This window comes from Onychostruthus taczanowskii, unplaced genomic scaffold (genome assembly GCF_017590055.1).
Source record: "Onychostruthus taczanowskii isolate IOZ18803 unplaced genomic scaffold, ASM1759005v1 scaffold21, whole genome shotgun sequence".
NCBI classification, from domain to species: Eukaryota; Metazoa; Chordata; class Aves; order Passeriformes; family Passeridae; genus Onychostruthus; species Onychostruthus taczanowskii.
The window spans coordinates 12407357-12433760 of NW_024499351.1; the positions used below are offsets into that span (position 1 = coordinate 12407357).

The 26404-nt window shown below is 40.6% G+C and overlaps 1 protein-coding gene across 1 annotated transcript in view; it reads left to right on the forward strand.

The window, feature by feature from the left end:
• The window catches only part of GLP1R (glucagon like peptide 1 receptor), a 79665-nt gene that overhangs the window by 22150 nt on the left and 31111 nt on the right, over window positions 1-26404 (forward strand). Inside the window, exons 2-3 of the mRNA XM_041404393.1 lie at window positions 4814-4910; window positions 6141-6251. Of these exons, the coding sequence (XP_041260327.1) occupies window positions 4814-4910; window positions 6141-6251 (208 nt within the window). The remainder of the gene's footprint in view (window positions 1-4813; window positions 4911-6140; window positions 6252-26404) is intronic.

The window sequence follows — 26404 nt, forward strand, 5'->3', positions numbered from 1 at the left end:
TATCATGGGGTGAACAGTGAATCAAAGAACTCTGTTAATACTGAGTTCAGTACAGTACATTTCAGTAAAGCTTTGGATACTGTCTCTCATGGGATCCTTCTGGACAAAATGTCCAGCACACAACTGGATAAACACATCATGCAATGGGTGAGCAACTGGTTCATGGGTTGGACACAAAGGGTTACAGGGAATGGGCTGGCATCCAACTGGGGTCCTGGCTCTCACAGAGTTCTGCAGGGATCCGTGGCCTGTTGTTCTTCAGCAACTTCATGAGCAACTTGGACTGGAAGGGATACTAAGCAGTTTGCAGGCAGTACAAAACTGGGAGGAGCTGTTGACTCTCTTGAAGTCAGAGAGGCCCTGCAGAGAGACCTCAATAAATCAGAGGCCTGGGCACTCATCAGCCATGTGTAGTTAACAAGGGAAAGTGCCGGATTCTGCACGTGGAATGGGGAAACCCTGGATGTAGGGACAGACTGAGGAATGAGATGCTGGAAAGCAGTGGCACAGAAAGGAACCTGGGAGTCCTGGTTTTTAGCAAGCTGAAGATGAGCCAGCAGTGCCCTGGCAGCCAGGAGGGCCAAGCATGTCCTGGGAGCATCAGGCACAGCATCACCAGCCAGGCAAGGGAGGGCATTGTCCTGCTCTGCTCTGTTGATGCAAACCTGTAGCTTGTGTTACCTAAGTGATGATTTGTTTAAGATCTATATTATACCAGAAAGAATGTTACGAGTCAGAATGAGCATAAGGCTTGTAATGTGGAATCTTCACCTATTTTGGACTTAGTTGCTTTGCTGATCCTGAGCAGAATAGTCTTGAAATAATGTATGCCTTTGGGCTTTTCAAGAAAGGGCTGTGAAGTTTAAAAGCAGCTCACCAGTGCCCTTCTGAGCTAAAAGGTGGTAAACATAATCTGAATCCTCCTCTCACGAGGTAGATATCCCAGCATTACTATCCAAGGGAAGAATACCAAGGCTGTGCCAAATTGTTGTTCAATGTCAAGTTCCTTATCGTTTGCTTTTGAAGATTAAGATTAGCAATTTGGAGGTTCCAGTGATTGTAATGTTACATGTGAGCCTTTAGCAGCAAGATAAAGTCTTGCTTGTTATCCAGAAATACTAAAAACATGAAAAAGTTGTAGCGTAACTGGTCCTGTTTAAAAACAGACAAGCAAAGACAAAGAAATATAAATGTAAAGAGGAATTTCTCATTCTGTTGCATGTGAGACCTTATATGTGGTGGTGGGAGAAGAGAGAAGATAATCCCAGGGATCACCAGTTGCCTCTGAAGCTCTGAGAACTCTTCTTTCCACTTTAATTCCATTTCATGGTACATTTTCTCTGGAGGCTTTATACCGTGTGTGCTCAGATTTCACTGTACTAGAATATTGCTTTTGTGGCATTGATCACTTCGGATCTGTGTGGATGCTGCTTTTTGTTTCAGCAGGAATAGTTTCAAAGATGTTGAAAAGTGATTAAAATGCTCACTTTTACAGCAGGCCTTGTGAAGACAAAGGATGGCTATAGAAAGGGGCTTTCCTATGAAGGTGATAAGGATTTGTAAAGAATTCTGACTTCAGATTGTTAAATGTGTTAATTTGGAGAGTGCTCACTAGAGATTAATTGCACTTAATTGTATACATATACTGAGAGGCTCCCAGTCTGTCCTCTTGACTGTCCTAATTGTTCTTCATTTGTTTCATGCTCCTTAGGCTGCACTGTCACTCACCTCCTTCATGTCTTTCACCCTTCACGCCTTTTAGCTTCTCTACTTTAACCAGTCAGCTGTGTTTCCATCTTCTCCTCTGCTATCCTTCTGTGATTTATTTTCACCAAAGCAAAACTACTGCTGCTTTTCCACCCATGGTTAAACATAACAGGAAAAAATAACCTCGAGTAAACCCGCAACTACATGCTTTGAGCAATGAAAACAATTCTGAGTTTAACAAAACTATGCATTTTCCATTTGCTCCAAATTGCAGGTACTGACCCAGGAACCTTGGCTTTGTATACTTTCATTTAGTGCTTTGTTGAAGAAGGCTTTAAATAACTTCTCAAGAAAATGCAGTCTCTCATATGTGAATATCTACGCACATGGTAAATCTGTGGCACTGTGTAACTTGTGATTCTTGTTCCTGTGGGCCATAAGCTCTGAGAAATAGAAAGTAAGTAGCATGTATTAAAATCAAGTTGAAGTCAGTTTGTCAGATAACAAACCACAGTATTTAGCTGAATCACAGTGAACTGTTACACAGAGAGAACAAATTATGTAGTCTTAGAATTTATATTTGATTGTCTTATTGCAACGAACTATAGATAATAGAAAACCGTGTACTAGATAGGTGATCACCAGAGAAAGGCATGTCTAAATATTTCATTCTTATAGTTTGCTAGTCTCCTTTTTAGTTGTCTTTTCACATTCTGAAAAGCTTCTATAAGTAGAATGCTCTTACTTTTTCATTAAATTATGGCATAGAGGCTTGCTTTTAACCTGTAGTTAAAGCTGGTTGTTCCTGCATTCATGAAGGCAATAGATGAAAGCTTGATTTAGAAAAACTCTTTTAAAGCTTCCTGACTCCAAAAGAGCTACTTTTCTTAGTGGAAGTGAAACTTTTCTTAGTTTTTAGGATATTGTCAGGATATTTTAAAAGGTAGAGTCTTGTTTCTGAATGAAAGTCTGTATGCATATGTATCTTGTAATGATTTTAAAAGCTAAGTTTGGATTAACCTGATGTAATCATCAACATGCTTGCTGAGTAGTTACTTTTTGGAAAGATGTGTGATGTTTAGCAAGTTCTGAAATTATACTGAATTGTAAGTTAAGAATTCATCCTGGAAATGTTCCTTTTAATTCCTTTATTAAACTGTTAACCTGGTGATGATAGTGAAACAGTCTTGTGTAACTTCAATTAATGGCCCTTGTAAAGTGAAGACCTTTAAATGATTCTCTGATTCTAAAAGATATAGAACATAAAAGTCACTTCGTAAAGATGCCTGAGAGAAACTTAAGTTTGAAAACTGATTGTCTCCCTCTATTCAGGTCATCTATCATTACTCAGCCTACATGGATGTGTAAATGGTGGTTTAGTTACTGATTATCTGTTTCTCTACACACACCTGTACATCTAATTTAGGTGATGTTTTCTTTCCCCTTCAGGTATGTTGAGCATAGATCACTATGCCACAGGTTTGTTTTTCCATTCAGTAGAATCCATTTGTTTTACAAAAGACAGACTTTGCAGCATTTATTGGCATAGATAAGGTGATTTAAATCAGGCAAACAGGGTCAGAGTTTCCAAGATCCACAGGCTTGTGCTTGTTTTGACTTCAGGGGGAGCTGACTAAATTCTTCTGAAATTATGGCCATGAGGCCCTAGCTACAAGTTATTGGTACTCTTGAAACACAATACAGGTATTTACTAAATGTTGTACTTTTCATCACATTTGCAAGACCATATTTGTAATTAAATGTACTGGGTTAATCCAGGCAGAAGCATTATGCATATGGTGCTTTTATAATTTCTTTTCAAATGGGTTTTTAATTGGAAAGCTATAAAAGAAGAGGACTTGAGAGGTCTTTTCCATTCTTTTCTGTTTTTACACCAAGGTGATTGCCCTGGTGTCTAAATTTCAGTCGTATTGGTTGCAGTGGACAGAACTCAGTTTGACTTTTCTGAAATGCAGTACAGTTTTAAAATTACTTCTTCATTTTAAAATTATTTTTCCCATACTCCGGTTTTATTCTAACCATCTGGAAAAGGTTTAGAAGCACAAGTGGAAAATAAAAATCAGCAATTGAAGCTGGGAGGGTAAAACTGCAAGGATTATTTACCCTCATGCTTCACCAAATAAACTGATTGGCATCTGGGATTAAATGAACTTCCTTCCACTCAGCAGCATTAGTGTGTTGTACCATTAGGTTCATGCTTTTGATTGTATGTCTGTGACATCCATGGGGCTTTCTCTGGAAAAAGAAGGATGAGTTACTTTCATTGTTGATCACTTACAGCCTCCTAATCCGGAGGTTTTGGTTTATACAAATACAAAGAGCGGGGGAGAAGGAGTAATGTCTCTACTCAAATGCAGTGAGTAAAGCTGGAGCCTCTGTGAGCCAGGTAGGACATCTGCTAGGGTTGAGTGAGCAGCCAGCCCTGAGTTAGCTGCTCACTCTAATAGCAGCTAATTTCCTTTGTCCTCAGATCAAATTTGTACATACCTTTCCCCAACCCTGTCACTACTTGGGGTAGCTGATGGTGGAACCTGCAGCCTGTCAAAATGTGCAAAAAGTATGCTCCACATCTTTCTACATTTGCAGGAAAAATATGCAGGATGCAGGGAAAAGCTGTTAATCAAAGAAAAAAGAAAGCTGGAAAAGCTTTCATCTGTATTTTGGAAGAATGCTTGAGGAACATCCTCTGAATATGGTGAATTATCTTGAATTTTCATTTATAGGAAAGCAGAAATACTGCTGTTGGAAAATAAACCTTGACTAATAAAGGACTTACTGCTGTCCCTGTCTTTTCATGAGAAAAATCACACAACTGGGGCATGTTCAAGAGAGCAAGGCTATCTCAGCATTGGTTTCAGTGAGGATATGGTATAGTTTGTTGGGTTTTTGTTTCCTTGTGGTGGAAATAGAAGGGGAATTTTTTTTTTGGTTGAAATTAGGCAAATACATAGCATCATCTTCTGCCCTTTGTGGTGAGCAGTGCTGTTGTGGCTTTTTATAGTCATTTTCATGCTCACTCATTTTGTGTGAAAAACCCTGCAGTTTAAATCTCTACAATGTCTGAGAGTCGTGATTTCTCTTTCAGAGTTCAGATGGGTCCCTCTCTGAGGTTGTGCAGAAATGGAAGGAGTATCAGCTCCAGTGCCAGAAATACTTGTATGAGACACCCCCCATTGTGGCAGGTAAGCTGATTTGGTAGAGATAGGATGTATTAATTTTTAAAATGCATGATAACAGTAGCAAGGGAGTGATTATGAACTTGGAAAATACTTCTTTCTGGTTCATTGCTTCTTTATCCCATTTGCTCCTGCCTGCTCTCTGTGGGGCTCTTCCTTCTGCTGGGAGAAGCATTTTATGGAGCAATTTCATTGTAAAGATGTTTGTCCTTAGGTCCAGAGTGTTATGCAGTGGCAAGTGGTATCTGTACCATATCAAACAGCCACTGATGTAATAGACCTGAAACTTCTTTAGGTATCAAGGTGTTAAGAAATCTGGGACCATGCTGTTCATATTGAACTAGGAGTTTGTGGGTTGTAAGCTGTTCTGAGCCTTGTAAAATGCTGAAATGGCTTTGGAAAAGGCAGCAAGTGACTTAAGGAGAATGTAGCTTGTCTTAGTCTTTGAGCTGCTGTAATATACTGAGAGCATCTGTGATGTGCCAGCATCGTGGTGTTTAGAGGACAAGTGTTGGCTTGTCAATAATGCTCACAGTTGGACACCATGCAGACTCTCCTCTGCTTCAGTGCTTTTGTGACACACTGAAGATGTGTCTAAAGGTGTGCCTGTGAAGAATTATTTCTAAACTGTTAATATTCCTTGTCTTAACTACATTATTATGTCAGAGTGAGAGCAGTAGCTGATGACAATGGCAGGGACACATTCATCTCCCTCTGCTGCATTATTCTGTTGAGCAGTTGAGTGCTGCCCTCTAAGAATGACAGTTTAATGAACCTGAAGTAGAAGTATTCTCATGTTGATTGAGCTGTAATGCAAAGTTATGGTTGTGTGTGGGTATTTCATTGGTGGACCTATATATTAGGGTAGACTTTCCAACTGCATGAATTTGAACCATTCTGAGGAATTATTATCTTTAGTGTTCATAGCAAAAATGACTTTAAATTAAACTGTGACAAGTAAGAGTGTAAAAAATTATAGGTAAATTAATACTAATCCATTACTTTCTTGTCTGTTGAGTCAGTGTAAGACCCTAATCTGTTCCTTAGTTCCTCCCTGAAACAACAGATTCCTGTTTGAAGATAAACTCACTCTTTTGGATAAATAAATGTCATATAATTCCACATCAGAGCTTAAATGCTTGTGTCATTTCCTTTTATATTCTGCTTTTCAGTCTTTTCCTTCCTGCTGTATTAGTACAAGGCAGTGGCATGAGCCTCCCTTCTCTCTCTCTGCAGAAGGCAAGTTCTGCAACAGAACTTTTGATGACTATGCCTGCTGGCCAGATGGACTGCCTGGCACCTACGTGAATGTCAGCTGCCCCTGGTATCTTCCCTGGGCTAATGCAGGTAAGAGCCTTTCCTTATAGGCACAGCTTTAAACCAATCCTGTTTGCCTTGCCCAGTCTTAGCAAGGACAAGATTGGCTTAAATGTCTGAGTGCAGTCAGTTCTCTGTAACATAAAGGTAGGGACTTGTGTTGATATGATACATTCTTTATATTTGTTTAGCAGGAGAAGATGAAAATGAGAGAACAGACTTCTTAAAGGTTGTGTTTAGTTTGGATATTTTTTGCTCTCATCTGGTTTTGTTGCTTGGATAGTGGTGATTATTAATAACTTAGCCTTCAGCAAGCACACAGAGCTGTCTTACAAAGATAATGGCTTAGTTGGAAAACTGAGATAAAAGTAACAAAGGTAACTGGTACATCATCCTGTAGAAAATAGAGATGGAAAAGTCTAAAGTGAAAGTGTTTTGTGCTGCTTCCTGAGGTAAACTTGTTTCTCACAACACTGTGAGATGAAGGCATTTTCAGTGATTGCAAAGACTTCTTCCATGAAGGACTGAATGGCACCTTTAGATTTTACAGCCTTATGTGCATGTACACTTGAAGGCAAGGTGTATTGGATCATTTTGTCTAGCATTCTGTCTTTCAAACCAGTGACTTGTACAGCTTGTACTTTGTGAAGACCTTTCTATGCTTTGAAGTCTAAATGAAACAGTTTATTAGCCAGCTCCGGCAGTGTGGAGAATTGGCTTTGGCCTCTGCTAAAGGACAGAGGATATTAGTTAATGAGGATATATAGTTCTGATTGATGGGTGCAAAGTGTATGGTGTAAGTATGGAGAAGATATTGTGTTGGTATGGAGGGATATCAGGAATGACGAAGAAAAGGGGTGACATAGTCAGAGATTACTTAAACGTGTTGTGAAGTGTGGGACATTGGCATAATACAAATAGCATGAAATAAGGGGTGGAGATGGTCTTGGGTCTGGCTGAGTTGGAGATTACTTTCTTCACAACAGCCCTTGCTCAGCTTCAGAGCACTTGCTCCAAACCCTGCCCAAGGCCAGTGAGCCTGGCGGTCTGCTTGAGGTTGGGAGGTGACGTAATTGGGACTGGTGATCTGATGGGCTATTCCCGCTCTATTATGCGGTTGGCAGTAAAGCTCAGGGAAACGGGAAAGAAGAGGGAGAAGTGAGTAGAGACATTCAGTACTAGTCAGCATAGGTTTATGAAGGTGAAATCATGCATGATGGTGTCTTCCCACGTAATGGTTATCCATGCTGAGGCCCTGCTTTCCACCAAGTGGATGGATGTCTGCCTGTGAATGGGAGGCAGTAAATAAATTCCTTATTTTGATTTACTTGCATGTGCAGCTTTTGCTTTATTTATTAAACTGTCATTATCTTGAAGGGTTGGTGGTGTGTGTGCGTGTAAATTCCCACACTTAAATCAAAATGTCACCACAGCACTGACAAAGGTTAAAAATTTATGCATACAATAGTACTACACCCCTTGGCCCTTCACTGCTTTACAACGACAAAGGATTCCCTTGTAGTTGTACCTCATCCACCAAGGAAGCCCAGAGACTGTGAAGAAGTCTCTGCCCTGGTGCCTGCAGCATCTCTTCACCTCACCTCCATCTTCTCTGAGCTTAATGCTCTGCACAGGGCTGTTTCTCACACTTTTTTTCTCACTCCTCACTGCCAGGCAGTGTTTGGTTCTTTCTTGCAAACGTTTTCCCTGAGGTGCCATGGTTTGGTTGATAAGGTGGTGTTAGTTCCTAGGTTGGACTTGATCATCTCAAAGGTCTTTTCCATCCTAGTTGATTCTGTTATCTTGGCTGAGGGGCTCAGCTGTGCCCTGGCAGTGGATCTTTGGAACCAGTCGTGTCCAGCATGGGACAGCTCCAGCCCCTCCCTGCAGAAGCCACCCTTGGTTACCTCTTCAGCCTTGCCTGCTTTCCTAAGTGACTTCAAAAGTTAAAATGCTGTTTGCTAATCCTCCTCAGGCTACTAAAGACGTTATGCATTTGGAATGGATAAGCAAGCTTTTTCAAGTGTAATGAATTAATATTTACCTCGTAATTAACATGAAATCACTGGATACGGCAGAATTTTTTCCAATAATGCTTTTCTGTCTGGATACCTAAAACTCTTTACCGACTTTAACTTCTTTCCTCTAAACCTGTTTATTTTCAGTCTTTAAGACCCTGGACTTTCAACTACTCTTGAAACCACTGGTGGAAAAAGCCATGGTTTAATGCAATACTGCAGATTAATAAATTACTTGAATGTGCAATATCTTTCATACTTTTGGAAACAAGTTTTTTTAAAAATTAATTATCCTGAAAATGGTGTTTGTTTCAGTGAGAAGAGCAGCATTTTGTAAACTCCTTGCTAGGGAGAATTGCAAAACACTTCAGAAAATCATTAAACCCTTGGATTTGTTCCTTTGTTGAGCAAATTGTGCATATACTTCAACCTCTGTTTTATCAGCAAGGAATAAGAATGGAACAAGGAGGCCTTTCACTGTCCAATATAAAACAAGAAGTTTATATCTCTGCCAGTATGCAGTTTAGGAGCCTGAATTACCATCACCTGATAGAATTCCATGACATCTTATGGAGTCATGTTCAAAGTGAATGGTAATGAGCTGCTGTGATGAAGAGGTAATGTCTTTGTAACAGAAGATCTAGAGCAATAGAAAATTGAACACCCTCTGGTTTAGAGTGGTCACTGAAGGATCTTTATCACTTGTTCTTGCTTAGCCCCCTACTTGGAACTTGAAGTAGGTTCTAGCAGTGCAGGACTTCCATCTCATCTCCTGGAAATGGAGAGGAGGAAAAGATTAAATGTTGTTTGGGAAGTACCTTCAAAACATGTTTAGGGAAGGTCATCACTTGGCAGAAGCACTTCATACTTGTACTCAAATATTTAAGACTGCTGCTCCTGACTAGGAGTCAGGTTTTCAAGTTTGTAGAAAGTTTGCTGGGGTATACCCCCAGAAATCCCCTAGGAATTGAATTGAGTCACTTGAAACCAAATGGGGTACTGAAATAGAGGAAGCATTGAGTTTGAGTCTCTTCATGATTTAACCACTTCGGTATAAAAATGTAGAAGAGCTGGAAGCAGGGAAAGGTGATCCGGGCAGCATACGCTGGTCATTAAGGGATAGCATTGGGAAAGCCATAGCCCATACAGAATTTTGTCAAGTGAGATGAAGAGGAACAAAAAGGGCTTCTAAACAGATAGGAGAAAAAAATGGGGAACCACTGCTGAGTGCAGCAGGAGACTCTTTGGCAAAGGATGGGGAAATTACTGAAGTATTCATTGCCTTCATCATGGCCTTTACTGGTAAGAGCCACTTTCAGCAATCTGAGGCCGCTGTGATCAGTGATAAAGTTGGAAGCAATGAAGACTTAATCAAACTGGATGAGAATTAGAAGATGGAACACTTCATGCAGCATACCCAAGTCCACAGCAATTGGTAGGATGTACTGATGAGTGGTGAATGAGCTGATTAATACTGATGTGAGGTCACTTTTGAGTATCTTTGAATGGTCATAGCAATTGAGGGAGATTCCTGCAATTGTCACCGCTATCTTCAAGAAGTGCAAGGATGCAAATCTGGGGAATTACAGGTGAGTGGCCTTCTATCAGTCCCTGGCAAGTAACAGAACAAATAATCCTGGGAATGGGTTCCTAGCACTTAGAGGGCAAGAAGGTGATTAGGAGTAGTCAGCATAGGTTTATGAAGGTGAAATCATGCATGATGAACCTGATAAGAGGACTAGCCTGGTGGCTAAGGGAAGAGCAATGGAGGTGTTTTTCTTTAATTTAGTAAGACTTTTGACGCAGGCTCCCATAACATCCTCTTTGACAAACTGATGAAGTGTGAATTAGTCAAAAGGCTGAAAAAATGAACTGACAGGCATCCTATGAGGTTCTGCCCCTGGGGAGGAATAGTTGGGTGTATCAGTGCTGACTGGCTGGAAAACAACTTCACAGAAAAGGCCTTGGAGGTACTGGTGGACACCAAGCTCAGCATGAGCAGCAATGTGCCCTTGAGGCAAAGGACAGCAGTGGCTTCCTGGGTTGTATTAGAAAAGCATTAGTGGCAGTTCAGAAGGATGATCCTTCCCCTCTACTCTGCGGGGGTGACACATCTGGAGTGCTTTGTCTGGTTCTGAGCTTCCTGGCATGAGAGAGACATGGACTTATTTCAGCAGGTCCAGCAAATGATTGTGAAGTTTATTGAGGAATGGGAGTGTCTCTCTTACAAGATAAGACTGAGAAAGCTGGTCTTCTTCAGCCTGGAGAAGAGAAGCCTCAGGGAAAATCTTATCAATGTGTATGTTCACATATTGAACTACAGAAAATTTCCTGTAAACATAATTATTTCACGGTGAGGTTTGTCAAATACCTAGGACAAGTGACCCAGAGAGGTTGTGGAGTCTTTGTCCTTGAAGAAGATGATCATAGCCTGACTAGACATGAACCTGACAAACTTGCTCTAGTTCCTTGCTGTATTAGGAAATATCCGGAGTCTCAATCCAGTGTTGATTGCTTGTGATTCTCTGCTTCTGATTTTTTGGGTTTTTTTTGTTTATAAGATAAGTTTTGGTAAATTATTGTCAGATGTTAACAAATTTCTGTTTGTGTCAGCCAGAATGCAAGATGGGGAGAAGAATTTACATGGTAAACATTTGGAAAGCTGGAGCATTCCTTAGGGAATTCCAGGTTTTGCAAACTGTGCTTTAATAGCTTTGCTGTTCATGTACCACTCTTATCCTCGTGGCTGTCAGTCTTGAGTCTGTCCTTCTGCAAATCTCAACAGCAGATATGGCCCAGCAGGTTGCCTAGCAGAGTGGCAAGCTGCAAGTGGGATGAAGAACTTTTTACGTGCTCAGCAGGTGTGTGAGTATTCCAGCTGCACATGATGTCAGCTCTTGTCCCTACGTGATGCCACAGAGCTGCTCACTGAGGTGTGACATTCTTCTTGTTCCTTTAATGTGGCAGCTTCTGAATCCCTGTTTGAATTGTGGGCATGGTTCAGCAGTGGTGCTTTCTCCAGTTCTTTGGATTGCTTATCTCAAGATAAATAAAGAGTATTTACCTTGAGGGTACAAGAGCAACTGCAGGGAGATGGGAATCTGTTCATTGGGAAACTTGAGAGTTAATCTGGTGTCCAGTGCTATGTGCCTATTCAGGCTTTTGTGCATACAGGGACTCAAGACCAGCCTTTTGCCAGACAAATCCGTTCGGGATGGGCTTACAGGCCTTTTGTGCTAAGGAATGTGTGCATTTGCAAGATATTTCCTTACAAGATCACTTCCCTTGTGATTGCAACGTTTGTCTTCAGCCCTTTTTGAAAAAGCTGCTTGCGAAGGCAGCCTATAAAGTACAGGAGAAGCAGAGACAATCCATACGGTCCCTCTTGTGTCAGATCTCTTTAGAAATGCTGAGGCTGAGACTTCTTTTTGTTGTCTTACAAGAGGTAACACCTAGCAGGCATGTCAGCATCCCTGAAAGAGTCACTATTGTCATGCAAGGACGGACTCTGAGGGCTGGGAATATGTTCACAATAATTGAATATAAGAAAGATCACCACATTAGACCAAGATTTTATGATTGAAACCATGTAGGCCTGTACTGTTACAGACTTTTTTTGTGACAAGCAGGTAAATTAAACCTGAATTTTTACAGAAAGTTTATTATTATAGGTTTCACTGAAGTAGTGGGTATTCATTTGTGGGTGCACTTTTGTGATACGTTCTGAATGTAGGGTTATCTTCTCTTTCTTCAGTGGCACTGCTGTAATTTTGTCATCTGTAGTTATGCAGCAAACTAGATTGGCAATTTCACCCAGCTGAGATGTGGGGATTTCTCTTCATTCCTTTGAGTTTTGGTTTTATTTTAATTCTCCATGTAGATCAGTTTCCGCATAAGTGTGATTGCAGCTGTATTAGCATTCATCTGCTTCAGTATATTGGTCATTATATTATTTTCTTAAAATAAAATTGTGAAATAAGAATATTATGGGTATCTGGGTAATCAGTATTCCACTAAAGCCAAGTAGCTGAGGTTTAGAGTAGCCTCTGCTTCAGGTTAAATCATTGTCACTGGAATGAGAAATAGGTGGCTGATGTGTCTCACAGCACAGGGGTTGATATCCTAGCAAATGAGGAGCCCATACACTGCTGGACTGCAGCTACCTGGCAGGAGTTCATAAAGGCATCTGTGTCCCTTGAAAGCTGTAGAAAAAAGCTTTCTGCGTGTAGTGAGGGAGGTCTTTCTTGCTTCTTGACAGCAAGAAGCAGGATCATTGAGACAAATTGAATGTGGAAGGGAATTAATTTTGGTCAAACAAAGTATTCTGTTCAGGGCTCTGTAGGGAAATTCTTATTTTTTCTCTTTAGGAAGATTTCTTGTTTTTCAAGTGTTATTTTTAAATGCTTTCAAAATATGAAGGGAAATGTATAGACTATCAAAACAAGCACATGCTTAACTTTGGCATGACTTGCTTCCCTATCCCCAAAAAAAACCCCAAACCAAATCAAAGCTTTTTTTTGGCCTGCTTATACAACTTTGAAAGAGCGAACAACAGAAGTTTCTAAAATCTGTGATAGCTATTTCGCTCTAGCTCTGTTTGGCTTTTATTTGTTCTTATGCAACTCCCACTGAGGGCAGGTCTTTGTGGGGAGATGCTGAAATGGCAGGATGGAGGTTATTGTTAAATGAATTTGTTCTGCAAAGTTGCCAGTGCAGATCTTGGCCCATAGCCAGAGCTTGTTGAAAGCAGATTTTCTATACTTGTGGCTGACCAAGTTGAAGCTTTTGCTCCTGTATGTGAAGCCCACTCAGGTTATGGTAACACTGAAGTTACACCAGGTAAATTTTGCACACCTTGCTATCCACATTGTAGTTGGAGAGATTATGACAAGTTCTGGGGCCGCAGCTGTCTCAAAGCCCAGTCAGTGCAGAAGCTCTGAGGGGAGCAGTAGGGGCTCCTTTAAGGGACAGTGGGCACCTTGCCCCACTGTCACTGGCTGTGTGCTTTTTCTTGTTACCTTCTCATAATTGAAGGCCAGCTGCCAGTAACACCATGTGGATTTGGAAACTGCCGAGCTGCACAATTCTTCTTGCAATTATGCCTCCTCTGGGGTTCTGATATTTTATTGTTTAATGGCACTAAATCCTTTTTAATTAAAAAGCCTTCCAGAGGTACTAGTTTCAGGCAAGAGTTATTTGAACAGTAGCCACATCAGTTGCCCCTATATGCACTGGACTGCACCAAGGCTGGCTGTGGACTTGCATCAACACAGATGTTGCTGTTGCTCAGATCTCCACTCAAAATCTGAAATATTTGAATGCTTTTGTTTCAGCTTAGAGCCTGTCTCTAGTTTTGAGGGGTCTGACGCCTGAATAAGATTGATGCCAGTCTCTATCTGTGTTGGTATCTTGCTATGGCACAGTAGCGAATTTTGAAGCAACCCCTGATTGTGCTACTTGCCAAGACTGATTTAGTTAGACCAGCTTTGGTGTCTGTTTCTTTGGAGGAAGCTTAAGCCAGAAGCTGTGCCCCAGGAGTGCACTGGATTCTTTTCAGTCCTGGAGGGAGGCATAAGAGCTAACAATTTGGCTGTACTACTATGAAGTCTTCCATAACAGCCATACACAGGCCTTTGCAGGACTTCTGCACTACCAAGATCTCATTAAATTGTAATGTTTCTTGTGCCTGGTAAAGGGCCAGGTGGCTTGTGTGCCTTAATTGATGTTGTCCATGAGGCCTCAGTGCTTTGTAGTTCCCTATGCTCTCTAAATCTACCTTTCTCCTAGTTTGAAATTATTTTCTTTGTTTACCTAATAACTTCTGTTGTCATTCACCTTTGCTTGAGTCACTTGTCTCCTGTAATTCACTGTATTATCTGTATTATCCTCTCTTTACTATGTTATATGTTGCAATGGTGACACCTGCTCCTTTGTTCTCCCAGATCATCAGGTAAAGTACAGCCTGGGGACCCTTGGAAACAACATTGGTTTCCAGCCTGTGACGTGAGAGACCTGAAAGTCTCTTTGGTGGCAGACTAACCCAGCAGTAATACCAGATGACCTCTGACAGTAACCTTGTGGCTGCCTCTGGCTGCTGGAGATGGAGTCAGTCTGATTAAATCGTGGAGATACCTGGCACCACAGCTGTACTTCACGCAATAATTTTGCCCAGTCACAGAGATTGTGTGAGCTGAGCTTCACGTGGGGGTGTGGAAATAAAGAGATGAGACTGGATTGCTGCTCCAGAGTACCATCAGTTGCAAGGATACATCGAGGTCAGATCTTTCTCATTTCCCCCTGCTGTAACCTACATTTGAGACCCTCTTCCAGCACTCTCCATTTTCTCTCTGGTGGCAGAACTTCTTTTCCTGATGTGTCTTTAGGTAGGGGCTCTGCATGAACCTTTGGGTGGAAGTAGGGTGCTACCTTGCAACCCTGAAGTACCAGACATTAGCAGTTTAACCATGAGGATTTTATAATTGTTTAAAGCAATTTCCCTAGGGTTATGAAATATAGACTAACCTTATTGTGGTGCAGCAGAGCTCATGGAAATTGCCCCACCCAGCATTAGTGTCTAAATTAGTCCTGGCTGTTGCTTAAATCATTAATTAATACCTTCCTTCTTGTGTGGTGCCTTTCTTTTCCCAAGAGCGTAATAGAACTTACACAATTACACAATTGTAATGGTATCACATACTGCAATAGTGAAGATTCCATTCCCTGCTACACAAGTAGGAAAACCAAAAGTATTGAAATTAATTCATCTGATCCCAAACTAAATCTGTCTGTGATTTAGGGAGGAAGGATAAGGGCTGAGAAAGGAAACAGAACCTTGTGTTTGTCAAGGCGTTGCCGCAAGCCTTTTGTGTCTGTGGCATGCTGTACCATGACACAGGTGACAATCACATGTAGACTTCTGCCTCAGCAGGATTTTGTGTCATTGCTCCTGGGGTGCCCAGGCCATTTGAAACGCTTGTGCAGCTAATCTTTTCTTAAATGTGATTTAGTACCCTTCTCAGCCCTTGCTATCAAACATGGTCATTCAGGGCTGGTGTTCAAGCATCTACACTCCCGAGGCATGTGCTGTGCTGCAGGATTAAATCCAATGTCTTGGTCCTCTTCCCTTTCCCTGAGTTCCATTTGCACACTGTTCAAATTTAGGGGGTTTGGGGACAGCGTGCCATAGTGCCAGAAAGAAGCAAAAAAATTTTAACAAGTGTTTGATTTTGTTTGTGAAACCTCCTATGGATAGCAATGCTGTGGTGGTGAAGCTCTAATGTTGCCTGTGCAAAGCAAACCAAAGAAACTCTGTTGCTTTCTAGAAGGCTCTGTGGAAAACCCTACAGCTGAGGAAGCTGGCGTTTGTGTGAGAGTTTTTCTTCAGACAGTTTTTGAAGTTATGTGCATGGCAGGAACATTTGGTTCAAGGTACCAAGTTAAACCTTGTCTGGTTTCATCTCTCTCACTTTCTGTTTAATCATCCAGCTTCGCAGTTTGAGATGGTCTTTTAAAACAGAGACAGCAGATGTCTTCGTGAGTGTGTACTTTAAGTACCTGCTTGTCTTTTTGCATCCAAGAAAATAAATTTCACTTCAAATATTGGATGCTCTGAAGATAATTAGACATTTATTAAATGTCTTCCCATCCTTGCTTTAATAAAACCAAGCTTCCAGAAAGTTCTTCATAATGCTGAAAAAGGTGTGACCTTTTTTCAGTGAAAAATGTTTCTTTGCATTTGCTAACCCGTAAGCAATTCAAAATTTATATTTCCTTGCACCAGAAGCTGTCTCAAACTAATTGGCAATTTCAGTTTGCTTAAAGTAATAATAAAATAAAAAAAATCTTAGTCTTTCAAGTTCACCTCTGCCTCTGTTTGTCAGTCTCCATCTGGTAGTATACCAGAGAACTCTCAAACATATGTTGCTCATCTCAAGGGTAGATGTAGGGGCTGTTGGAAGAAATAATTTTTAAAATCATTAACAGATAGATGTTATTAACATGCATTTATTTTGGGCCATGTGGCAATGCCATTCTCTATTTTATCAATTTTGCTTAAGTAAAAGAAACAGTTGCTTAACTTCAGATTGAGGTACATATAATAGAGTGGTGACATGTGACCTTCCAGCTGGGCTGAGATATGACTTTCTGTAGGGACAATGAAAAGCTCTCTGCTCTGATTCCTCTCCTGCCGCAACCAAAATACATAAAATATGTTACAGAACAGGAAACTTTGCACATAGCCAGACATTGAAATGCACATACGTGTGATGGAAGCATGATGTTCATATGTCAGGTATATATCTCATCACCTGAGACCTTCTAGGAAGAATTATGGGTTTTGCAATGCTGGACAAGCCTGCTAAAGTCTATCAGCTTCTTGTGTCGGTAGGAGTTGGAGCAGTTGGCAGGACTATGTGTTTTCCAGAAATTTTTTAGTTATAACTGTATCATGTTTTTGTTTAAAGTAATTCCTTGAAATGCACTGTCAAGGATGTCAAGGCACACCTCAGAAAACACATAGCTGAGCTTAATTTTGTGAGTGCTTGAGACATCTCCTGCAGCTGATCAGGCCAGGAATAGTGCTTTTCAGTGAGACATGAACACCATTAGACCCAGCTGCCAGGAAGAGCTGGACTGCCTCTGTGCCTTGCCCATGCTATTCCAGCAGGTAGCTAAATATATTTGATATCTTAGACTTCATCTGTGCTCTCATTACTTATTTGCATAACTGAAGTTATTATCTACTTGCTTTTGTTTTTTGTAACAGTGCGCTCTTAAACAGAGGGACCTCAAACCTTTCTTCAGGTTACTTGTGCCTAAGAACTTGCAGTTTTTAATTGCTGTGGATGAGTAAAGTGAACTAATTAAGGGTTTGAATAAACAATAGTGTTTGTGGTTGCTACATAATTAAATACCTTGCTGAAAACAGATTGTTAACTTTCAGCTTACTTAAACGTTGCTAATTAGTAAAATATTGATTGGTTTGGTTTGGTTTTTTTCCCCCCCAAGTCCCAGAAGATGGGCTAAGACATGAATACCTGATCTTAAAACGGCACAGGTGGAGAACAGCTTGCCCATATGGCTCACTTCTTCCTCCCCTTTTCAGGAATTCCTGGCACTTCACCTTGGGTGGTGGGAAAGACTCCTCTCACATCCAACCTATGTGTGTCCTCTCACATAACAGATATGCTTCTGATGTGGTAGTGATCTTAAAGGTTATTTCTTTTCCCAGTATCCTCAGTTAAATTTTGGTGAAGATATAACTCTATGTATATATGTGTGTGTCTGTGTGTATATATATGTATATATATAGGTAAATGTTTTATGTAAAGGCAGCTGAATCTTCGCCTCTAAGTTAGTAGCTTTGTGGTTGAATTTTTTATAATATTTTTATTTGACAGAAATGTGGACTGACTTAAAAGGTGTCTGAATGCAAGTTAATTACAGAACATCCTCCCTTTCATGCCGTTTTGCATATGCAACTTTAACTTGAAAATACACTAATCTTTGCAAGGATTGCACTTCTTAATCACGCACACAGTTTTATTTGTTTAGCAGTATAATTATTTTCTACTTGCATGTTTTATTGGTGACTTTCCCCTTGAGAGTTTTCTGATGTGGACTAGATTTTCCCTGAGAGACCCAGGTCCCTGCTATGAATTTTGAAAGTGTCTAATCCTCCTCAAACATGCTCCAGATGTTAACTGTTAGGATTCCCATACATCATTTTAATTTTTCTTTGTATACAAATAAAGCTTTTCTGGCCAATGTTTATGAGAGAACTTGGGTACATGACTTGTTTGATGACAAAAATAGTGCTGGTTGATGCCTGGTCAGACTCATATGACTTTTGGGTTCTAATTTACTTTTTGACAATTGGAATGAGCAGAAGTGAATTAGGCAAGAAAGGATCAAGTGCTCAATGGCATATTTCCTCTGAAGGCAAAAAACTGACTTATACACGCAAAAACTGCCTGGTAATGGTGCTGGAGCTTAATGAGGCAGGGCACCAACAATTCCTTTAAACAGAATGAAAGCATGGGTAAAATGTGGAAAATATTTTGTTGGTGTGACTGATGAATGACAGTGGGCCTAAGGTTTTTTCAAATGTGAGGTATCATTGGCAGTAAGTATTCAAGGGAAGGGATTGGTGCTTGGCAGGAAAAGAAAAGTTTAAGTCAAAGGGATTTTGTGTCCATCCAAATACCTCTCAAGCAATGAAAATTGAACGGAAATGAAATTGGAATTGAGAACTTGGGGGAAAATTGCCCATATAAGAGTGTAAGAGATCCTGATTTTTAGATCAGAGATAGGGCCCAGCTTTGGGTTGGAGGGTAGGAATCACTGAGATTGGTGTAAAGATTGACTTTGTAAAGGAAAGGTAAATCCAGACATACCTGCAGCTTTAGTGGCCTCCAGACACTATTGACAGAAAAGATAGTGGTTTCCATAATAAAATTGCTTGGTCCTTTCTTTTTTTTCCCATTATTTGTAAGAGCTTGTATTTAGTATCTTACAGATTTGTAGCACTTGGCATGATGAGAATCAACACATTAGAACTCTGTTTTAAGGCTGATGTTTTCCAAGAACATTTTGTCAAAAGCTTACTGTGTATCTCAGCATGTGGTTGAGAAAGAGGAGTGTGACTCCTGTGACACTGGTGATATGTCTCTTGCTGCTTGTGGGGATGAATTCCTTATGTGTGATTGATTGTTTGCACCTACAGTCTCCAGAGGCCATGTCAGTGTGGAGTAGTGTTCCTTTCTCTTGAAATGTGTGACTGTTGAGGTCAGACGTGCTTTTGGTGCATGGGCTGAGCAGGGCTTCTTGTGGCCTTGTTGGCTGCAGTAGGTTCAGATCTGAGAGCAGATGTTCCTTGTTGATTTTGCCCCTCTTCTCTGCTTGGCTGGAGCAGGAGGAGCTTGGTGTATGATGAGGAAGGATGAGGAGTAGACTGGCAAGAAAGGAGATGTGACAGGCTGGAGTTAGGTTGCAGTTTTAATTATGGTGGCTTTGGAAAATGGCAAATTTTCCAGCTGAGAGAGAATAGTGTCAAGTCAAGTAGAATAGTGTGGGGGGACAGGGAAAGGGTGCAGGAGTGTGAAGGTAAAGCAGCAGCATAGAACTAAATATTGTGGCAGCAGAAAGGGTTGAAAGAATGAACCTGAAGAGTACAACCAAGGAGAGAAATGCAATTAGGGGAGAGAAGAATGGTGTGTCTTTGGTCTTTAAAATGGATGAGATGCATTATTTTATTTGTTCTGCTTTGAAGTATCTACATTCTTTATTTTGTGTAGATAGTGGCTAATTCTTGTGGAAGTTATAGTTATATAACTATAACTATATATAGCTAGCCCTAAATGAAGTTTGGTAGTTTGAGATAAATTTTATGATCTATTTTCTGAAAGCTTCCTGTTGTTTAGGATTTTTTGGATTATCTTTTTACCTGTTTTGTGAGAGATTATAACTTTAGGATTATTTAATCAGTGGTTCTTTATACCATTGTTTTTGTGGATAACCAAATACCACTAATTTCCATGTTTCCAAGGACTGCCAGTTTGCTTGCAGCATCTGGCATTTGTTTTAGCCTCCATGCTCTGGAGCTTTTTGTTTTGCACAGAAGCTGCATCAACCAGCCAGTGTTTATTTGTATGTGTACATCCCTCTCCCTCCTGGCTGTGCATATTTAACATACTAGTTACCTGTTGTCTTTTCTCGAAGTTTGGGGGGGTTTTTTGTTCAGCAAGTATTATGCTAATGATTTGTCTAGGTTTTTCTTTTCTTTTTAGCTTGTTTTGATGGATTTTTTGCTTATTTTTCTAACGACTTGGAATATGGGTGTAGTAAAATAGGTCCCTTTCTCTGCCCTGGAGACAACTTTAGTTTTGTGGTTGCAGCCTTTTAAGAGAACTTTTCATTACAGTTTTTTTTTTTTTTTTTTGCATCATTCCAATGTCCTCTAGTAGGATGGCTTCTATTAATTACATTAACTGATCCAATAACTTAAAAACACAAAACCTCTTAACAGCATTTTTACAAGTCTGTTTTGCATTAAACTTCCAATCACATTTGTTGTTGCAACAAATGTATTCCAATCCACTTTTTTTTATTCTGAACAAAACTTCTAATGGTACTTTTTGGTATCTTACCAAATGTTGACAAAGCTGTGCCATTATCATAAATATTTGTTTTTCATAAGCTGCCTTCTTTTATTGCATTAATTCGCATATATTTTATAGTTCATAAACATTCTTTATTAAACCTCATGCCCACATGCATGCGTGCACTTTTATGATTTTATTTAAAGTTTATTTCAAAAAGTTATGTTAGGTGTCAGTGTTGTCTAGCATAGTTAATGGCAGCCTTTTCTTAATACAAGTTCTTCAAATTAAATGCTTGGAGGGTATAGCACCTTTTAGGGTAATGCTCTGTTAAAAACAATATTCTTTTCCAGAAAGCTTTTTTAATTTTTGAGATACTAACCCATACCAGTGATGTATACATTTGTGACTTAAGGAATACTTTGTGATTTGATATGGTCTTTGTTGCTTCCATTTGCTTCCTTTATTGGCCACCATTATGCAAGTAGTTTTTCATTATGAAGCTGTGTTCTGTGATTGTTTTCTTTTTCACAGATCTTACGCTTTCAGTATGAAGAATGGATTTGCATGTGAGATGTAGTAAAGGGGGCTCTCCTCTGCAGGATCATTACCTCATTAACTGAGAAAACTGTGTTGAGTGAGGCAAGATATTGCAGAGCTGGCGAGCATGATCTCTGCACTAAGAGAACTGAATATGCCCATGCAGAACAAATTTTGTGGCTGCATAATTTTCTTTTTGTATAAGTGTGACTTTATTATGTTACCAAGATATGGTCTTTATTTTTTGATCATCTCTTTATGCATATGATCTAATAGCCTTTCTGTTCACTGGGGAGCTGTATTGTTGGTGGTCTTTGGATGGACCACACAAATAAGAAAAGTAGTATTTGGTATAGATTTGATTCATTCTGCTTAAATATGGCTTGCATCTCACAGTAGTAAGAATTAGTAATTTCACATTAAATTATCTCCCTCTGTTCTGTCCTGAATAAAACTGTGGATTCTGTTGGAAAAAAATGTATGACTGTGTATGTAGAAACACTGTTACCTGCTGGAACTAGAACTCATCTAAGTAGTTTTAGCTTAACACTTCCTAATTCTTTAATCTTTAGTGCTATTGTGTTAATATAATTTCAAAATGAATGCTTTTAAATAAGAATTTATATGCAGGCAGTATGCCTTGTGTGATGCCAAACATCACCTCCATCTGCAGTGTCTGTGACTTTGTGCTTTTGATAGCACAGCAGAGGATTCTGGCACTGAGGATTTCCAGGACGTGCAGGGGTGTCTGTGCAGCCTGCAGTGTGGCCTGTGCTTGGTTGGATCTTCCCTTGCACCCTGTAAAGGTGTCTGTCAGGTCTGCATAAGGTCATGTCAGGTGGTCACTTCAAGTTCTTGCTGCAGGAAGAGAATAATTTTCAGTAGTGCGTATGGTTTGGGTGAGAGGTGGGGAAACGGACTCAAACATCCCTATTGTGAATGTTCCTCATCACTAGCTCCTAGCTTGAAAGATCCAAGAATCCCTCCAGCCTTTTCCAATTTAAAAAAAAAAAAAGCCATAACACTGCAAGGAAGAAGAGTAACAAGAGGAAAAAGAAAAGTAAATGCATTCACGCTCCTACCAAGAGACAGACGTGAGCTTGCACCCACCTAACAGCCACCCCATGGTGCAAGGGAACATGCAAGTAAGCAAGCACAGGCTTGGGTTTTTTCTTTTTGTTATTACAAAAGCAAAGGAGTTGAGGTGACTAATCCATTATGAGGGAAGAGGAATGGTGGGAAAGAAGACAAAATGAAGCACCTGTAGTTAAACTGCCTGTTGAGGTAATATAATTTCAGATGATGTGGCGGTAAGCCCGGCACAAAGGAGCACTTGGATAAATGTGATTCTTGGACACTGGTGCAGGCTGGGGCTCTTCCAGCTCCCTGGAGGCTTCAGGATCAGGCTGTTCCGTTATGTCATGTTTTTAGCTGCATGCTCCTAGGCGTGAGTCCTGGGTTTAGGATGTTTTTGCAGAAAGCAGCACGAGGGCTGGGGCTGAGTGACACTTAGCAGCAGCATTTACAGCCAAGAGTGATTCCTTTCAGGAAAGCATTGGCCAATTCACAGCAAGTGATAGCTGAACAGAGAATTTAGGTGCAACCTCCTAAATTCTGGGAAGTTGTTGTCCCTATCAAAGGGAAGTTTGCTCATTTCAGGAGCAAGCCAGTCTGTCTTGAAGACTGTAGTGATGCTCTCATACTGCAGAGACCGTGCTTTATGGAGAAAATTGTTACCTTTTCCAAAACAATTTCCCTGCTGGAAGTAGAGAATGGATAACAGAGGACAAGTCTATAATATGTGACACAGAGCAGACAGACAAAACTGCAGCCTCTTGTTCTTCTCATTCTCTCATCTCTCTGCCTGAATAGAATTGATTGGCTAGGACATGCTGTAATTTATTTTTACAATGAATAATGTTCCAATTTATCCTCAGGGACAGTTAGGTGAGTAATGTCACACTGATCTTGACACCCTGGTGTTGTAAAATGCAGATGAAGTTGGCTGTTTCAAATAGAGAAGATACTCAATTTGGTTTTATTTCTAGTAAAAGTGGGCTAATAAGAAAAGGTTTGTGAGCTTTTTGCCCATGGTCTCCATGTGTAAAAGTATTCAGCTACTTCTGGGATTTGATTTGATTTGATTTACAGGTACAGTAGATAGGTGTTATTAGCTTCAATGCTAGTTCTGTACTTTTTATCAGCTCACAGAGACTGAGTTTTGGGCATCAATCCATGTTTTAACATGTAATTCTAATGAGATGTGATTGACACTGTCCAAATAGACTCATGCCATTAAGCTGCTATTCCAAAGGGTTTGCAATTTTTTGCACTTAACTTAAGAAGTAAATAAAATCAGATTCCTTGTGCACTGGGTGTGTATTTGTTTATTTGCAAAGAATGATAGCCAATTCTAGAATATAGTGGAATGATTTGAAATATTGATGGTATGGTAAGAGAAAACATAACAGGACAGGAAAAAGGTATTTATTGCAGGATAGCAAGGAGGCAAGAACCACCTTGAACCTTTAAAAAAAAAATTGTTCATCATTCTGGTCTGTTAGAGCTGCTGCTGGTCTTTGTATGCTTGGTGTTTTGACTGCATTAAAGGTAAGAGAGCCTGAGTCACTGCAGAATTCAGGCGTGGACAAATGTGAATTGCTCTGAGTAAACCACCAGCAAGCAAGGAGCTGAAATTGCTCAGCAGCTGTGTGGGTGCCTTCTTTTTGTCATGGCATACAGGCCACCTCCTAGCATGTCACTGCTAGTTTGTCTCAGTGTCTATTAATAACTGATTCTCTTTTCAGCAATGGCATCACATGAAAGTTGCAGGAAATGAACTGCAGCTGAGCTTTGGACCAGGCCCTCAGCAAAGACAGAATGTGTGCATATAATATCCCTTTATCTGTTCGAGAAGGTTGAAGATCTCTGCCATCTTAAGGCATATGACCACCTGTGCAAAGAGAGTCATAAAAAGTACCTGTGAAAAAATTGTTTTAAGACATTTTTAGGTAGCTTTATTGCAAGCCATGTGCTTTCCTCTGAGCAGAAAGAATGGTAAGACACTTGCAATTCTTGAGTCAAAACATTCCTGATTAAAAGCTAGTGGAATCCTTGAACTTTGTTGGACCTGCAACAAAGATGGGAATTTTGTATATGAGAAGATCTAAAATCTCCAGGGTTTTATCGGTTATTTTGGAGAAACACAAGAGCAGAGTTCCTGGTGTTCTACCCTGTCCCTCATGTCACTGAGACAAGACTGGGGAAGAGCGTTCAGTTCAGGTGAATCTCTTCTGAGCTGTCCGTCATTACCAGCCTTTTTTGTGTTTGGTCAGTAGCAGGTGGCTGCCTGCCACTGAGCCTGTTGCCCACAGGAGCAATGGATGGAGGCTGTTTGCCTTCTGCTTCTGGGAAATGGAGAAAGTAGGAATGACTGTGGGCTGATGCAGTCAGGGAGGGTTGTGTTTCAGAGGCACACCTTTCCGTGGGCATGCTGTGTGAAGTCTGGGCTCTGGGCAGTCTCCTCCGGGCAGCTTCTCTGACCGATCACACAGCGCTCGAAGGTGGCTGCAGCCCTGGGCTGGGTTTGCCTGGGAGAGCCTGCATGGTGCTGCTGTGGGATGGGCCAAGCTGCAGGGCATGAAGGGGCTCATGCGTGTGGTGTTTATTGATTTCTGAGCCCTTCTCAGCTCCACAGAGTGATGCTGTGTGGGTAATGGGGAGTCTGACACATTACTGAAAGCATTCCATTTCCACAACAGTGAGACTTGTTTTCATGTTTCAGAGTAACTGGCTGCCTGCAGTGCATCAGCCCTGTGTTATTTTCATGTCCTGCATTCTGCACTCTCTCAGCTCTTTCATGAGCATTGTCCCATGTATCAACTGGCATCTGAATGGTGCCTCAAAGTGGAAATTTTTATAACATTATAAACACTCTTTAAAACATTAAAGCAAACATTAAAACATTCTTTTTTGAAACATTTTTCTATCTCATAAGAATTTTGGTTAATAAGTTATTCCATAAACCAGGTATTTAGGCTTTCACAAGTTGATGTGAAGTCTCATCTATTTGGAATTTGTTTGATTTATTCTTTTACATTTTAAGGCTCTTCCTGGGTACAGATAGCCCAGCTGGTCTTCAGTTGCCTCTGAGTCCTGCCCTGGCCACCCCTGTTTTGGCAAACTGTGAGTCTATGACAACCTGACACAGCTGGCATGTGACTACCTAGAAGTCTGTAAGAGCCATTCACTTTGAGTATTTGTGGCCCCTAAGATGTGGCAGGAATGTTTCTATCCAGTGTAATAGCATTACATTATTTTTTCTTCATATCTAAATGAATTGCCTTGTCTTTCTGTCTGATAGCAAATTCCATGTTTCATTTACAGTAAACCTTTCTCTAATGTATGCTAGGCTTCAGGATACACTAGGTTTTGCTCTTCATTATTTAAAAAGTGTTATCAATAAAAAGAAAATTAAAGTGTGTCATGATGATTGGGAGAGAAAATAAATATATTGAAGCTAAGCAATCATTCCAATTAGACCTCGCCACTAAGAAATACCGACAGAGGGGGGGAATTCACAACGAGTTTTAGAAAATGTGAAATAATGTTTGGGGGTTTTTTGCTTGCTTGTTTTTTCATTAATTCTCCTTTAGCGGGGTGAGTTGTTTTTTTTCCCCTTGTGGGTCGTCGTCCCCCCCCCCCGGAACATAGTAACATTTCTTGTTTTCTGGGATTATTGCTCATAATAACTTTGTCTTGTAATTCTTGCTTATAGCTCATCTAATGGTAGTCAGACAAAATTTCCTAGTCCTATGACCCTCTGGACTTAAACCTACTGGATTTCACATTCATTGGCTCCAAATATACAATATTTACTGATTCCTAGAGCTGCTTTTGCACAGGTGTTTTGAATGGCTTGCTTCAAGTTGCTGACCACTAATCGTAAGGGGGTGGGTGAGAGGGGGAATGATGTGTGAGATCCTTAATATATTCATAGAATATATTAGAATGGTTAGGTTGGGAGGGACCTGAAAGATCGTCTAGTTCCAACCACCATGCCCTGGACTGGGATGTCTTCCACTAGGCCAGGCTGCTCCAGGTCCCATCCAGCCTGGTCTTGAACTCTTCCAGGGATGTGGCATCCTCAGCCTCTCAGCATACCCTGTAGCAGTGACTCACCACCTTTACAGTAAAGAATTTCTTTCTAATATCTAGTCTAAATTTACTCTCGAGCTTTCTTGTAGCCCCCTACAGGAGCTGGAAGGCTGCTTTAGAGTTTCCCTGGAGCCTTTTCTTCTCCAGGCTGAAGCAAAAAAACCATTGAGTACCTCACAGCCCTCTACCTGTCCTTTGCAGCTACATCTCCCCTATCCTTCCTGAGAGGACCCACGTTTTCCCTAGTCTTTTATTCCTGATGCTCCTAAAGAAGCATTTTTATTACCCTGGAGCAACATCATAGCAATACACTGACCTGAAGAAATTGTCACTGGCAGTAGATAATGAGAGCAGGTGCAGTTAGTGG